Here is a 16547-nt window from a genome sequence, read left to right as displayed (position 1 = left end):
GCAAATCTATGTATTTTTTTGTACAAGTAACGTGACACTAGTCAATAATAGCACTTATAAACAATGTGAGATACATTTATGACGCGATAGATCATAATGCATATGTTGATTCACCTCAAAAACTATCAAGTGATATGAAATTTCACAGTTATATTGCTCTTTGTACTTCGGTAATGCTTTTTATCAAGTGTGGTGACCAAGATTATGGAAGTGCAATTAAATACAATTGCAATTAAATAAAAGGGCTGTGTGTAAAAGATATTTAGCCATTACTTGCAAATACTGTGGGTTTGTTAAAATTTACTTTTAGTATGATTGTTTTTAACACGTAAAACAACACGGCATTAACCATAAACACGTAAAACTGTGCAGCATTAACCCACCAAATCATTTGACAAATAGCTGTAACAGGATAATATAGCATTACATTTCGTGCTCTTTGTATTTAATTCATTACAATGACATAAAATAGTATGATCACACGTACAAGTAATTCAAAAAATAATAAATTACCTCATCCGTGTTCATGATTCGTTAATTCAATACATCTCTGGATGGTGAGAACGACATCTCCCATCGTTCCACTCTCCTTCATAGCATCATCAAGATTCGCCTTTATTATTGTTTGTAAACTGCGCCCCCTTTTGGGGAAAAATCTTACATATTGTATCTTTAATTGGATTTTTCAGCTGATTTTTCAACCGCAGTGCAACTGATTTGTAAACAAGATTAATCTTTACTATACAACTATATTACAATATTTGAGTGATGCAGATCTAGCTGACAACTCATAGACTCCTTAAAAAATAAATAGCTTTCTTTGAGTGTATGCACACCTGCCACACCCTAGTACGGCACTTACATCGTATATCTATTAGATTACATTATATTTGTTCCAAAATGTTGTTATTGTGTTCACTGCCAGTTCCTATGTAGCACCCAAACTCTGTAACAGTCTTCCTCCTAGCCTTGTTCGGGAGGCATGCACAATCTAGTCAGTTTAAATCTAGATTAAAGACTTCTCTCTTTACCCTGGCGTACACATAACACATTATCACATTCAATTAATTTAGATCCCCTAAAGGATTATTAGGCTGGATACATTTGGTCAACCGGAACCAGAAACAGTTCCCATAACATCCGATGTACATGTTACAGTACATCATAAGAGAAATGGCATCTACACTAATATAAGTCTGTCTTTCTCATACTTATCCACCATAGTCAGCCAGATCTGGTCCGTTTCCAAACCAATGACAATGACAATTTATTTGTATAGCACAATTTAAAACAACAGCTGTTGACCAATGTGCTTTCCACAATGTAATTAAGTTAATTTAAAGAATAACGAACAGACAAGACAATGACAGAAAAAGACCTAAAGATCACACAGGAACTTAAAAAGCATATAAAATCACAACATTAAAACACATAATAAGAAAAACTTAAAAATCACATAAGATCACATCATTTACAACACAAGATACAGTGTTAATCGAAAGCCTTCGAAAATAGAAAAGTTTTTAGTCTGGATTTAAAAGTCAGAAGAGATGGAGCTTGTCTTAAGCTAATAGGTAAAGTATTCCAAAGCCTTGGGGCAGCGATGTAAAACGCTCGACCTCCCCTAGATTTGAGCCTCGATTTTGGGAATAGAATCTGATTTGATGAGTGGAATGATCTTGCAGGTTTATATTCAGTCAATAGATCAGTTAAATAAGTTGGTGCTAAGCCATTTAAAGATTTATAAACTAATAATAGTACTTTAAATTCTACTCTGAAAGGCACAGGTAACCAATGTAGTGAACGTAGAATACGGGTAATATGCTCCCTCTTTTTTACACCACACAAAAACCATGCCGTAGCATTTTGGACATATTGCAAGCGGGATAGGGATTGCTGACTAGTCCCTAAATACAGTGAATTGCAATAGTCCATCCTAGAGGAAATAAAAACGTGAATTCATTTCTCAAGATCTTTAAAATAGAGAAACGGCTTAGCTTTTGCAAGCAGACGCAGTTGGTAAAAGCAGGTTTTAACAACAGAATTTATTTGGCGGTCAAACTTTAGATCATCATCCAGAATAAAGCCCAGATTTTTTACCCAGGGTTTCAGGTACACAGACATCTCACCCAATCCATATTTATAGATTTTGTTAACTCAGATGGGCTAAAAACAATAATTTCGGTTTTCTTTTCATTGAAAATTTAATAATTCAAAGAAAGCCATGCCTTAACCTCCTCTAGGCATGCTATAAGAGACTCAACCCCTGCAGAATTACGCTTGACAGGCAAATAGACCTGTGTCGTCTGCATAGCAATGAAATCATAGACCATGTTTCTCAAAGATGGACCCAGGAGGAAGTATATACAGGGAAAATAGCAATGGAGCCAAAATAGAGCCCTGAGGAACACAAAACAAATGTGCTGTACTCGAATAGTGTTTTCCCATCTTGACTGAGAAACTCCTATTTGTTAAATATGATCTTAACCATTTTAGAGCTGTACCTCTTACACCAACATAGTGCTTTAGACGATCAACAAGAATAGTATGATCAATATTGTCGAAAGCAGCTGTTAGATCAAGAAGCACAAGAACTGCCACCAAAATCACAGAATCACATGAAATTAAAATATCATTAAGAATTTTAACCAGTCTCGGTCGAATGACATTTCTGAAAACCAGACTGAAATGTTTCAAAAAATGAGTTCTCGACCAAAAAACTCTGTAGCTGTGAAAAAACAATTTTTCCAAAAATTTGGAAATAAAAGGCAGGTTAGAGATAGTCCTAAAATTTATCAAAACAAATGAGTCTAAGTTCAGCTTTTAAAGCAGTGGACAAACCACTGCAAGCTTTAAACAGTCATGGATAATGCCAGATTCTAGACTGCGATTTATTATAATCAGGAGAATATGGAGCCATATCCGTAAAGATTTGTTTAAATAAAAAAAGGGGAAGACTGTCCAATGAGGAGCCAGAAGGCTTGAGCTGCTTAGTTGTTTCTAGCAATTCTGACTCAGTAATTGAATTAAACTCACTAAGATACACAGCGACATTTGAGAAATGGTTAGTAAAATTAAAAGTAGTTGTAGACGACGAGGGAGTTATACTCTGTCTGAGATCCCTTCCATTGTGAGACTAAAATGACCAACTTTTTTTTCCCCCTCATGGAATAGTAAGTATTCCTCATGGAATACTCTTTGTTTTCTCTTTATAGGCTACTAAACATTTTCCTTATGATTCTGAAAGAACGCGCCGGGTGTCTACTTGTGCTATAGTAACGATTACGAATGCAATTTTAATGCGCATCTGCCTGATGGATAAACCACGTGCTCTTATTTCAGTGTAATTAATATTGTAGTTATTTCAGCAGTTTCCTTCGAACATTCAGTTTAACAACATTGAGTTAAATTTCATTCATCATTCATGATTCATCGGAAGCGTGTGCATTTTAGACACCTATGCGTTTGCTCTTTCCATGTAATAAATGCGCACCCTTGAATAAGTGGGGTTTTACTTCAGCTGGTCAGGACGGGAATGACCCATTTCAGTAAAACTTCTCTATCTCATCTTAAAGAAAATAACGGCGACGTTTCCACGCAACGAACGCGTTGTTTCATAGCAGTGCCCGCGTAATTACATGGCAGCTCTATCAATGGCTTGAGCGGTTTGACTCAAGACTTGCTTTCTCGAGAGCTGTCATCTGCTCATGTGAAGATCAGTGGCTGTCATGAGGAGAGCTCAAACATGGACTGCTCAAAAATATGTAGTTGAGAGCTATATGGGACCGAGCGCGAGCGAAATGCAGTGAAAGATGGTAAAGAGTGCAGTGAGTATCTGTGAAGGAGAGCTGTGAGGACGCAAAACGCCTCCATTAATTTGCGCCTATGTAGTCATTTAATGTTTATATATTTTAAAGCACTGAATCGCTATAGAATCGCTAATGATTCGATTCTTAGCATTTTAAATCGAATATTGACCAAAATAAACGATTCACGATTCAAAATACATGTTTCAAGATCGATGCATATGCATCGTCAGGATTTGTAATCGATGCATCGAGAAAACGAGTGAATCGTTACACCCTCCTTATGATCAGAAAACCCATTTTCGCAGACTTCCAAGTCAGTGATAAAAACTCCATGCTGGAGCACTAAGTCAAGAGTGTGGCCGCCTTTGTGTGTGGAAACATCAACCCCAATAATAAAATAAAAGGCATTTAGTATATGTATAAACTCCTTAGCTAAGTGATCATTCATGCAGCATACATGCACATTGAAATCACCCAAGATGAGACGCCTGCCATATTTTGGAGTCACATCACCAAGGAACTCTGCAAAGTCTGTTATAAAGTTTGTGTTATATTTTGGTGGTCGGTAGTTTACAACAATCAGAAGCGGATCACCAAGTTCTAAGCAAAATACCTGAAGTTCAAAACTGCTATAGCTGTTACTCACCACCGGACGACAGGTGAAATGCTCTTTATAGATAGACACTAGTCCGCCACCCCGACCAGATGTCCGTGGGGAGTTAAAATACCGACATTTTGTTGGCAGAAGTTCAGAAAAAGGGCTCAAATCTCCAGGACAGAGCCAGGTCTCAGTAAGAAATAAAAAAAAATCCAACCTCTGCGCAAAGAACAGATCGTTTAAAATAAAAGTTTAATTTGCGACCGATCTGGAGTTTATCAAGGCCATCCTCACTTTCAGGGGATTTGAGGTACATTCCTTTTCATGCACAGCACGAGGTAGGGAACGAAGATGATTCAAACACACTCCTCCACAACAAAAACGAGGAGAAAAATTAGCAGTGAGAGCACTTGAGAACGGAGCAAACTCAGTCGGAACCAAGGAGATTATCCATTGTCGAATCTGATCCAAGGAGCATCTCTGAACAGCTCGACACAAAGTAAATGGCGGCTCTCCATGCCTCAACAACGCTAGCCTCTGCTTAACCGCTATGCCAGCCTGTCTTCCCCGGTGTCGCCTCTGCCTCCAGGTCGGGAGAGAGCAATGCCAGCGGCGCAGGTAAACGGGTATGGGTGATAAAAGTGGTGGAGGTGTGTAGTGATAGCCATCCTGTAGTTGATATGGCTGCGCATCTGATGAGATTTGCTAATTTAGAGTTTCTCAATTGTAAGTCAGCACTAGTGAAGCGCAACATTGCTGCACAGTAAAACAAGTCAAGTCATCCTCATTTATATAGCGCTTTTAACAATGTAGATTGTTTCAAAGCAGCTTTACAGAGATAAACATATAATTTAAGGTAACAGAGATTGGTTTGGTTTTATAGTGGCTCTTGAAAAATGTTTTTTCCAGCTAAAGTTAGTTTTGATTGATTCACTTCCGTCTAAATGATCATTTGTTATTAAATTAGGGGCCGCTAAGACGACACCGTTCTCTCTAAACAGACTTTAAACGTGAACCTGTGATAGACGCTGATGGCGTTCACATGCACATTAAGAATTGATTCTATAGTTATGTGCGTTTGAATATATGTGCGCAGGTTTGTAATTCCTTACAAACCATGCCTAAACAAACTACTTGTCTATAAATTTTGATGCAGAATTTTTATTTTATCTTATCACTTTGGGTAGGTGCGCGAACCGAAAAATTCCACAACGCTTTATCTGTAGAGTGGTATAGGGATCCTCCATAGGGAGAGGCTAGTTGGCACTTCAGCACTGCATTGTCATCAGGTCCAGGCGAAAGTCCTTCGTCAGATCTGGAAACGGCCTGGATCCAGCAGGCTGCGGGAAAACCTCGGGATAAACAAAGACACTAAAATTAGCGTAGATGCCATTCTTCTTATGATGTAACGAGTACATCAGGATTTGAGGGAAGTGTTCCCAGTTCCGGCTGACGTAATCTAAGCAGCCTAATATTGAATTATAGAAGTCTATAGAGTGTTATGTGAATGCTAGGTCAAAGAGATGCGTTTTTAGTCTAGCTTTGAACTGACAGACTGTGTCTGCTTCCCGGACAATGTTAGGAAGATTGTTCCAAAGTTTTGGTGCTAAATAGGAAAAGGATCTACCGCCAGCAGTCGATTTATATATTCTAGGTATTATCAACTGGCCGGAGTTTTGAGATCGCAATAGACGTGAAGGACTATAATGCGTTAAGAGCTCGCTCAAGTACTGGGGAGCTAAACCATTTAGTGCTTTGTAAGTAATCAGCAATATTTTAAAATTTATACGATGTTTAATAGGGAGCCAATGCAGTGTTGACAGAACCGGGCTACTATGGTCGTACTTCCTGGTTCTGGTAAGAACTCTAGCGGCTGCGTTTTGAACTAGCTGTAGTTTGTTTATTAAGCGTGCAGGGCAACCACCCAGTAGAGCATTACAATAATCTAGCCTTGATGTCATGAACGCATGAACTAGTTGTTCCGCATTTGTCAATGAGAGCATATGACGTAATTTAGATATATTTTTAAGATGGAAAAATGCGGTTTTACAGACACTAGACACGTGACTTTCAAATGAAAGATTGGTATCAAAGAGCACACCCAGGTTCCTAACTGACGACGAAGACTTAACAAAGCAGCCATCAAGTGTTAGACGGTATTCTAGGTTATTACGTGTGGAAGTTTTTTGTCCAATAATTAGAATCTCTGTTTTTTTCAGAATTTAGTAGTAGGAAATTACTAGTCATCCAATTTTTGATATCAACTATGCATTCCGATAATTTTGTGAATTGGTGAGTTTCGTTAGGTTTGGAAGAAATATAGAGCTGAGTATCATCAGCATAACAGTAAAAGCTAATTCCATGTTTCCTAATGATATCTCCTAAAGGTAGCATGTACAGAGTGAACAGCAGCGGTCCTAGTACTGAGCCTTGTGGTACGCCATACTGAACTTGTGATCGATAAGACATCTCTTCATTTACTGCTACAAACTGATAGCGGTCAGATAAATATGATTTAAACCATGCTAATGCAATTCCACTAATGCCAACATAGTTCCCTTTCGAAGGGAACTCAACAATACGTCAACGACGCTATGGGGAACGCCTCAGGCGTGACAGGTGTCTGAAATCACTATCAAATCACGTCAATCATATTGACCGGCGACAGCCCGTGAATCATTAGCGTGAATGATTAACGTGCGACCTGGAAGTATAAAGGGGCGCCTTGCAAACATGACAAATCATCTCATCGTCTTCAGGGACTGTCTGTTTGAAAACGCTACTCAATGAAACGGTAAGAAAATGAAATGTACAGCACACGAGTGTGTTTTTTCCTGCCTGGGAGAAGAGCGCGCACGAGAGGTTCTCGAGGGAATCCTCTGTGTGAACTGTGAGCGTTTTTCTCTTAAAACGCTCCGCTCTCGTCTGGCCCTCTTCTCGAGTGAAGGGGGTTCAACGTCTGGTCCGCGTGGTCCCGCTCGTGCCGAGGCAGAGCGGCGACTTGCATCATGGGCTTCCAGATAGAGCTCATCGATCATCTTGAGAGTCCTGTAAACCTCTCAAATGATTCGACGGCTGACGAGGGCGAACTGCAGGCACCAATGGTTTCCTGCAGTTGCTGCTCTTCAGGACGAGCAGGAGATGGCTGAGGAGGTTTATAATCAGGTAGATCCTGAACCCTCTCAGCCACCCTGCCCCGTGTATGCAGACCTGGTGGATGTTGTGGAGCGCGCCGCCAACAGGCTGTAGCTGCCATGGCGACGCGCTAGAGGAGAGACCGCTCGCGGTAGGCTTGGCGATCGGTTTCTCCCCTGCCATACACACCAGCTCAGGTGAGCCTTCCATTCCTTCCTGATCTTCACACGGAGATCGAGAGGGCATGGAAGAGCCCATACTCTGCCCGTATTCACCGACATCAGCGGGTTAATTTCGCTGATGTTGAGGGGATCGCAGAGCATGGGTATGTGTCGATGCCGCCCATTTGACGAGTCGTTTGCGAACTATCTCGTGTCTGGGCAGGCGTCGACACTGGGAGCTCCAACCCTGCCATCCAAACCGCTAAAGTCAACAGCACGTTTGAATGGCAGAGCATACACGACAGCGGTTCAGGCTGGTGCTTCCATGCACACTATGGCGGTGCTGCAGGCATATCAGGCCGACCTGCTGCAGGATCCTGCATACCGCTGAGATCCGGTTCCACACCCAGGCAGGCGGGAGGGCCTGGCCCTTCACGGTCCGAGGACCGTAGACAGGGCCAGAGAGCCAGTGTCGCCTCTCGTGCGCCCCCTCCATGGAGGAACAGGGCGCAGAAGAGGCGTGACTCCCGCAAGAAGAGGGATCTGAGGGAGGTTATCCAGCACAAGCGCACACAGTGTCGCTGATGGATAATCTCCCCGGAGGGCTTCATTAAAAAGAAATCCAGCCCTCTCCTCTCTTCTGACTCCCCAGACGTTCATTACATCAGGCCTGGGGCTGGGCCTATGATAAGAACGATGTTCCAATGGCCCGCCTAGGCTTGGCTAGTAGAAACGCCTCTTTCAGGCATGTAAAGTGGTGGACCCCAGGGTCATAAAGAACTATCTGGCGAGTCTTCACTCCGCACGCCGCAGGTGAGCTGACTGGTCTTTTAAGAGTAATTTTTTGTGAATTAAAATTCCGAGATGTATCTCTCTACAGACCTCGTTCCCTGTATAGAGCTATGGGGTCATGTCAAGGTAATAAGGTAAGAGAAGTTTCCTGGATCATTAGGGCCCTGAAGTTCCCCGTTAGGTGGCCAGAACGATAACTATGTTAGCCTTCGGGCTGTTAGCCACCTCAGGGTAGAGTAGTTGGTCTCTCTCTTAGAATTTTTTACTTAGAGTGATGACTGACGCTAGAGCTTCAGATAGATCTTATGTCCGGCCCACGGGTCCGTTGACTTCTTCCTGAGTATTTCGCCCCTTGAGCTCTGTTTTGGGTTTCATTAGGCTGAGCGATTCTGCAGCCCTTTGTATGGAATAATACAGACTATATTCTTTAGTAAGGCTGTGGCTCCTCCGAGCCCTCAGATTGATCTATGCTTGCAGGCTGGCCCTCACCAGGGCCGCCTCTGTAGCTGGCCTAGGCTGTGCCAGGGATAATAGAGGCGCTCTGCTAAAAATTTTAGCATTTCTTCCTCTGACCCTTCACTGTGTGAATGTTGGTTTCTAGCATCCCTGTATAAACAGCCTCCTCCCGTGGGAGTCGTTAGGCCAAGGCCCGCCCCCTTCTCTGCATTCTGGGGTGCCTAGAGTAATGCAGCGTGGTGCTGAGGATGGTTTGTAAGGACATGGTAGGCCTCAAACAGGCCTCCGTGGTATATATGTCTTTATTGAGCAGGGTTAGGCCGTCTTTCGCTTCACGAAGAAGACTGGGTTTCCTGCCCGACTCTGCCATGCAGAACTGGCCTACGGATTTAGGCCGCCAGTTTAGGCTTCACTCACCTCGCTGAGCTACTGCTCGAGCGCTAGGTTGTAGGTGGTTGGCTTTCATTCAAGCCCCACTCCCCTAGGTTGGGCACAGATACATTTCTGTCACCCCTAGAGCCGCTGGCAGGCCCGCACCCTGGTAACCTCAGGGTGAGGTGTGAGTATTCCCCTGTGATACAGGGTAGGTCTGAGCACTTCACTCCCAGTTCTGTTTTATCCCACCTCGCACCACTATGGCTCGGGTCGAGTATGAAGTAAGCTTCACTTCTTCTTTGTTCGAAGTACGCTCCCCTGAAGCCAGAGCATTGCCCTGAGCTGACGCCCATGCATAGATGGTAGGCCCCTGACTAACTGGGGCCTCCGTTGAGGCAGAGTGGCGTATGTTGTACTCCCCTTGTTTTAAGGGTGCTAGCTTTCTTGCGGAGTACACTGCCATGGGCAATGTGATTAGGCACCAGGATGCTGTAGGCGCTGTGTAAACAGTTTTTCTGCCAACGAAGGCTGCGCCATTAGGTAGTAGGCCTCAGCAGGCCTCCTTGATTGGACAGCCCCCCAGAGGGCACTGTAGGCCAGCTTACTTTACGTGGTTGGCCTTGGTGGTTCGGGCAGTTGACTCACTGATGGGTAGTAGGCCTTAAACAGGCCTCCTCGGAGGTGAGTCCCAACATTGTGGGACATACCTTATAGCGCTACTGGAAGCCCATTAGTGAATTATGCTGTGTAGTATGGTTTCCAACAGTGTACTTTATGGCAGAATATGACTTGCTATTAGCTAGTAGGCCCGACCAGGCCTCCCTGATAGGCGAGTCCCCAGCTGGCTGGCCTTAGCAGGCCACCTTATACTTTCACCCGGACTCAGGGCTCAAAGCTACCAGTGGTTATCAGGTAGTAGGCCACTCAGGCCTCCCTGAAGGTGAATTCCCACTTAAGATGGTTATCAGGTAGTAGGCCTCACCCGGCCGCCCTGAAGGCGAATTCCCACTTACGTTGGCTATCAGGTAGTAGGCCTCTCTGGGCCTCCCTGAATGTGAGCTCCCAAATATTGTGGCTGTCAGGTAGTAGGCCGCTCTGGGCCTCCCTGGATGTGGGCTCCCAAATATTTTGGCTGTCAGGTAGTAGGCCTCACCAGGCCTCCCTGAAGGTGAGTTCCCACATGCTGTGATTATCAGGTAGTAGGCTCCTCCAGGCCTCCTTGAATGAGAACGGTCAGGTAGTAGGCCTCACCAGGCCTCCCTGAAGGTGAGTTCCCACAGATAGTGGTGACCAGGTAGTAGGCCTCACCAGGCCTCCCTGAAGGTGAGCTCCCCACATACTGTGGTTGTAAGGTAGCAGGCCTCACCGGGCCTCCCTAAAGGATCAAGTAGTAGGCCTCTCCGGGCCTCCCTGTAACGCTCCCTAGTGGTGCTGGGTTTATGAAGCTAGTGGTCTCTTGCTATCAGTTTCAGCTAGCCTTAATAGGCAGCTGCTGAAGGCGAGCTTGCGCCCTGGCTCACTAAAGTGTTCATTCTCTGCTAAAGGTTCCCTCCCGGAACCTTTTCTGCCTACAGCCTGGTTTGCCTACCAGGCAGACCTTGTGCTCCCCTCACAAGGGTCTCTTTGAGCATGCGGCTTCCTGAGTCTGGTCAGACGGTCGTAGGCCTCTCGTGAGGCCTCCCAGTTAGATCAGCCCTTAGGCCTTCACAGGCCTCCTCAGTGTTTTGAAACACAGACACTGGGTTGATCCGTGGATCGAGTAGAGAAACTCCCCTCGCTAGCAAGGGTCGGAAAGCACTATGCTGAGTCATACTCTCCGGGATATCCCGTCTCTGAGATCCGGGCCGAGTGGTTCACTGTCAGCTTCGCAGTCCCTCGGGTTGGATGCCTTACTTAAGGCATTTGTCCAGAGGCTCTGTCTTCAGACAGACAGGATTTGGCCAGACTAAGTGTCTATGTACTGGCGCCAGGTCAGGCCGTCCTGGTGGCATTTCGGGGTGAGTACGTTCCCCTGAATAGTGACTGGCTGGGGTTCCCTTGGGTTCCCTAGACACATTCCCTAGAAGGGACCCCTTCTAATTGGAAGCTGAGGTTCCAGGCCCGGAGCCGGCCCAGGTAGACCTTTCATTTAACAATGTTTATGAAGGTTTTTCTGTGAGGCTGTAGCTTGGGCTATGACCGTAGGGAATGCTGTCACTGACAGCCCAGTGTGACCTGAGGGTGAGTGGTTCTAGCGTTTCATTTGAAGTTGCTGGTTCTGACAGTTGTCACTGCCACTTGGCATGCACTCCCCTTAGCATGGCGGCGTTGGTATATCGTTCCCCATAGCGTCGTTGACGTATTGTTGAGTTCCCTTCGAAAGGGAACGTCTCAGGTTACGACTGTAACCTATGTTCCCTGAGAACAGGGAACGAGACAATACGTCTCCCTGCCATGCCGCGGGGCTTGCCTACCGTACAGTCCCTTCAGACGATAAGGTGATTTGTCATGTTTGCAAGGCGCCCCTTTATACTTCCAGGTCGCACGTTAATCATTCACGCTAATGATTCACGGGCTGTCGCCGGTCAATATGATTGACGTGATTTGATAGTGATTTCAGACACCTGTCACGCCTGAGGCGTTCCCCATAGCGTCGTTGACGTATTGTCTCGTTCCCTGTTCTCAGGGAACATAGGTTACAGTCGTAACCTGAGACGTTTTCTAGTCTATTTAAGAGAATGTTGTGGTCAATGGTGTCAAATGCAGCACTAAGATCAAGTAACACTAATAGAGAGATACAACCACGATCGGATGATAAGAGTAAATCATTTGTGACTCTAATGAGAACTGTCTCAGTACTATGGTGCGGTCTAAATCCTGACTGGAAATCCTCGCAGATACCATTTCTTTTAAGAAAGGAACACAGTTGTGAGGATACTGCCTTTTCTAGTATCTTTGACAGAAAAGGTAGATTTGAAATCGGCCTGTAATTGACTAATTCTGTAGGATCAAGTTGCGTTTTTTTAAAAAGCGGTTTAATCATAGCCAGCTTAAAGGTTTTTGGTACGTATCCTAGAGACAAGGATGAATTAATGATGTTAAGAAGAGGATCTATGACTTCTGGAAGCATCTCTTTCAGTAGTTTAGTCGGTATAGGGTCTAACATACATGTTGTCGATTTAGATGAATTAACGAGTTTGCAAAATTCTTCCTCTCCTATGGCAACAAATGAATCAAATTTTACCTCGGGGAGACTATAATGCACTCCCTGATGTGATGCTGTAGTAGACCGTTGCATAGTTATAATTTTGTCCCTAATATTATCAATCTTATAAGTGAAGAAGTTCATAAAGTCATTACTGCTGTGTTTCTTGGAAACTTCTGGCCTTGAAGCTTTCTTTTTCGTTAGTGTAGCCACTTTTTCAAATAAATACCTTGGATTGTTTATTTTCTTTTAATAGGTTTGAAAAACTAGATGAGCCCTAGAGACAGACCCCCCTGTCCTTGTTGACTTGACAGTCATCAACGAAGACCACGAGAACCAGACGAGTCCTCTGCACAGACCCAATGGCTGGCTTCAACTCCTCCCACCATATGCTAGTATGATGTACCCCAATTTTCAAGCAGAAGGAACTGGATGAAATATTCTGAATGATCCAATCCACAATCTGATTTGAAATGCAGCCTGGAATTAAACCACACAATGTTCGTTCATCAGGTCAGAGAACTGGTGCCCTGCCTGAGCCTGGTTTCTCCCAAGTTTTTTTTTCTCTCTATTTCTGACTCGACGCGTTGTTGTACCCTTAAGGCTCCTCATATCGAGGAGCTCTTCTGAAATACAAAAATCACTGTCCACACCTTGCAAAAAAATGAACAGCTGTGCAGTGTCTGTGGAATCAGTGCTGTCATCGCACGCAATTGAGTTAAAATCCAACGCGGGTACTTTGTCTGACACTTGTTCCTTAAGGCTTGCCCACAAGTCTTCAATTCGTCGTCGGACTGTGTTTCTGGAAAGACTGATGTTTTTAAAATCTTGCATCTTCTCTGGGCAAATTATAGTGTCAACTTTCACCAGGCACTCCTTTAAAAATTCGCCTTTAGTGAAGGGTTTCCCGTGCTGCACTAGTAGGTGAGCTACCTCGTAACTAGCCATGTAGAATTTGTTTTTGTTGTTGAGTTGATAAGGCAGCTGCCAAATTACCTATCAGTTAGCCCCTCCCATCGAACGCAGATGAGCCAATGGCAGTTGAATATTAGCTCTCATCGTTTTGATGGTATTTATGCTACAAAAATGGTAAAACCATGTACATAGGGTACTTGTTACATTGATTTCCGGTATCCTGAGAGGATGGGCAATGGCATTTATTTTATTCCATTTCCTAAACTCAAACAAGACAGAGCAAAATGTCTGCTTTTGATGTGGGCGCAGTAACCTGGTTCCCTGAGGATTCAACCCGAATTCCAATTAAGGCGAAAACGTTAATGTTCTGTTTGTCATACTCCCATTAAGTTACAATAAAGTTAGTGAGTCCATGTTAACGTACAAACCTAAATAGCCAACTGTTCTCACGTCATGTGCAGTGTAGGTCAAAAACACATAAACGAAGGTCTACATTTCAGTGCCTCTCCATATTAAACTGGTTAAATGTAAATTAATTTAATCTTACCCTGCGGTACATGAACAGTGTTGATCCTGGATGTTGTCATCTGCGATCGTGACGACCGTAACATGAGGCTTCTCCTGCTTGCATTGTGATCTGTAAACCCTTCAATTCCAAATTAATCTTGTTTTCCACCATATTTATTTTAAAATCTTTAATATATTCCTCCATGGTATATTTAAAGGGATAGTTCACCCAAAAATTTAAATTCTGTCATTAATTATTAATTATTCCGTATCAGTCTCCGACACGCGTTCACGAGAGCACCACAACACATGCATCCTCTGCTTGTAAACACAGCCCTGCGTTTCCGGGTCATATGTCAGAACACCAGCTCCTGCGTCCTCACCACACGCATACGTCGTTGTGCTCTTGTGAACATGCGTCGGAGGCGAAATTGTTGAATAAAGTCGTTATTTTGTTTTTTTTCCCGCACAAAATGTATTCCCGTCGCTTCATAAAATTAAGGTTGAACCACTGTAGTCACATGGACTATTTTAACAATGTCTTTCCTACCTTTCTGGGCCTTCAAAGTGTTAATTAAATAGCTGTCAATGGATTGCAACAAGCTGTCTATTGTTATACATATGTTTAAAGTTGTGGGATGTTTGCCTTTTCTAAAGTACACTATGAGACATATGGATGACCTGTTAATTATCATGCCTCTTTGTGTCTTTTTGTTTCAGGAGAAGCAAAATAAGAACAGTTATTTTTCATGGAGGACTCAAGCAATGTTCGGCAAATCACACATTTTTACATAGGCTACCTCTAGGCCAGATAAACCCCTAAAATACATTTTTGACCATCTATATCACTTTATATCTCCATTTAAAACCTCGCTGCCTATTGTATATAATCTGTTGTCTTTTAGTGGAAAACTTGCTGCAAATTAGGAGCTAGAAATAAGGGTGGTGTAGTTGCATTACAACAATAAACTGTAAATCACTGGTAAAGGCACTTGTCTCATGTTTTTACAAGCTACCATAAAATGTTAACCTGATCAGCTAGCTTTATATCAGAGCAAAAATGTAAACAAAACAAAAAAGAAAACAATTTTTTTTTTTTTTTTTAGATATTCCTGGTTATTTTGCTGTTGACAAATGTTTTTCTGCTTTTGAACTGTACTTGTACCTCTTTTATTTCATTAATTCTGTAGGATTACAACTTTTATTTAAATGTTTAATTTAGATTTCCAATACAATAGTATTTTATATTGAGAAAGTTTATAATGATGAGACCAGGAAATCTCTGCAAACAGTAGGGGTTCCCAGCGGGATATTCCTGAATGTCCCGTCTCAGTACGAGAAGGCCATGACTTTCCTGTTCTCGTGTCTTACCGGGTGAAGACTCATGCTGAGCAAGTTTGAACTCCTGCTATTTTATTACTGAGACCATTTGTCTTGGAGTTTCTGTCGCGGTGCGGGAAATCCTGCCCGTTCTGTTCTCATGTCTCAGCTCATTTTCATGCTTTGTTCATCACAATGTTAAGCCCTGCCCCTAAATGTGTATAAATTGCAAGGGAACGTTTCCCTTAGTTAGACTTGGGTAATATTTGGACGAAGCAGAATACAGCAAATAAATAATCCTGCTTAAAAGATACAACCCGAGTCTCCTGGTTTTCGCTTCTGAGTTCCTAAACTTTGGAAGAAAATAGTTCATAACAATTCACAGAAAATATCTTTACTTTTTTGAGGTGTAAGAAGATTTTGTTTTCAATCAATGGTAAACTGGCCTTTTTACTTTTACTGACAGTAGATGCAAATGGAGTGAAGATAATTCTGGTTTTCAAGAACTTATTTAACAGTAAATAATGCTGATTCTTGTTCTTTGCACACATCCAATACATAAAGCTATCTATTTCGTATAAGCAATATACCAAGAGTGCTATTCTGTTTTACAGATATACAGTAGTCTTTGATTTCTACTGGCAACCGTATTTGACTTTTGTCTGCTAAAAAATCTCATGACTAATATCTGGGCTGAGTTTCCCAAAAGCATGGTAAGCCTAAATTGATCGTAAAGACCATTGGTGGTAATTGGTCTATGATCAATTTAGGCTTATGATATGATGCTTTTGGAAAATGCAGCCCTGGTCACTTCTGTTTATGATGCACTAGTTTGCATGACTATGAATAGATTTGTTTGTGCAAAAAGGTTCTGAGCAGTTATTTGCATAAGGGAGCAGCACTTTTTTTTCATCAGATTGAACAGACATAAAGTGGCCTTTCTTTGCTTCCTTCCATTATGTAATCTGGAATATGCCAGCAATATACAGATATCATGTCAAGATATATAGTTTAGGAAAAAAAAAAAAAATATATATATATATATATATATATATATAATATAAAATCTGGCCAGGTCATTCCCAAGTTTTAAGGCCATTGCACACTGAGTCCGAAAATTTCGAATGCGAATTTAGGACTCGGTGGGCAATGACCTTTAGACAAAATAAACAGAATTGTGTTAATAAGCTTTAAATTTAGTATATTAGGATTTGTTAATTTTAAGAAATAATTATAATAATTCAGGATATATAGGCAATAAGTTACACAAATCTAAAATATCTTTCAAATGACAT

The 16547-nt window shown here is 42.6% G+C and overlaps 1 protein-coding gene across 1 annotated transcript in view; it reads left to right on the top strand.

Moving 5' to 3' along the window:
- Window positions 1–15565, top strand: part of LOC143746699 (kinesin-like protein KIF6) — a 203184-nt gene extending 187619 nt beyond the window's left edge. The window contains exon 22 of the mRNA XM_077238694.1: window positions 14653–15565. Coding sequence (XP_077094809.1) covers window positions 14653–14666 — 14 coding nt within the window. The 3' untranslated portion in view covers window positions 14667–15565. The remainder of the gene's footprint in view (window positions 1–14652) is intronic.
- Window positions 15566–16547: the final 982 nt, after the last annotated feature.

This window comes from Siphateles boraxobius, unplaced genomic scaffold (assembly GCF_051911475.1).
Source record: "Siphateles boraxobius isolate OS27281-9 unplaced genomic scaffold, OSU_SipBor_1 22, whole genome shotgun sequence".
Taxonomy (NCBI): domain Eukaryota; kingdom Metazoa; phylum Chordata; class Actinopteri; order Cypriniformes; family Leuciscidae; genus Siphateles; species Siphateles boraxobius.
Note: the sequence above shows the minus strand (reverse complement) of the source record. Positions and strands in the feature narration are given on the sequence as shown.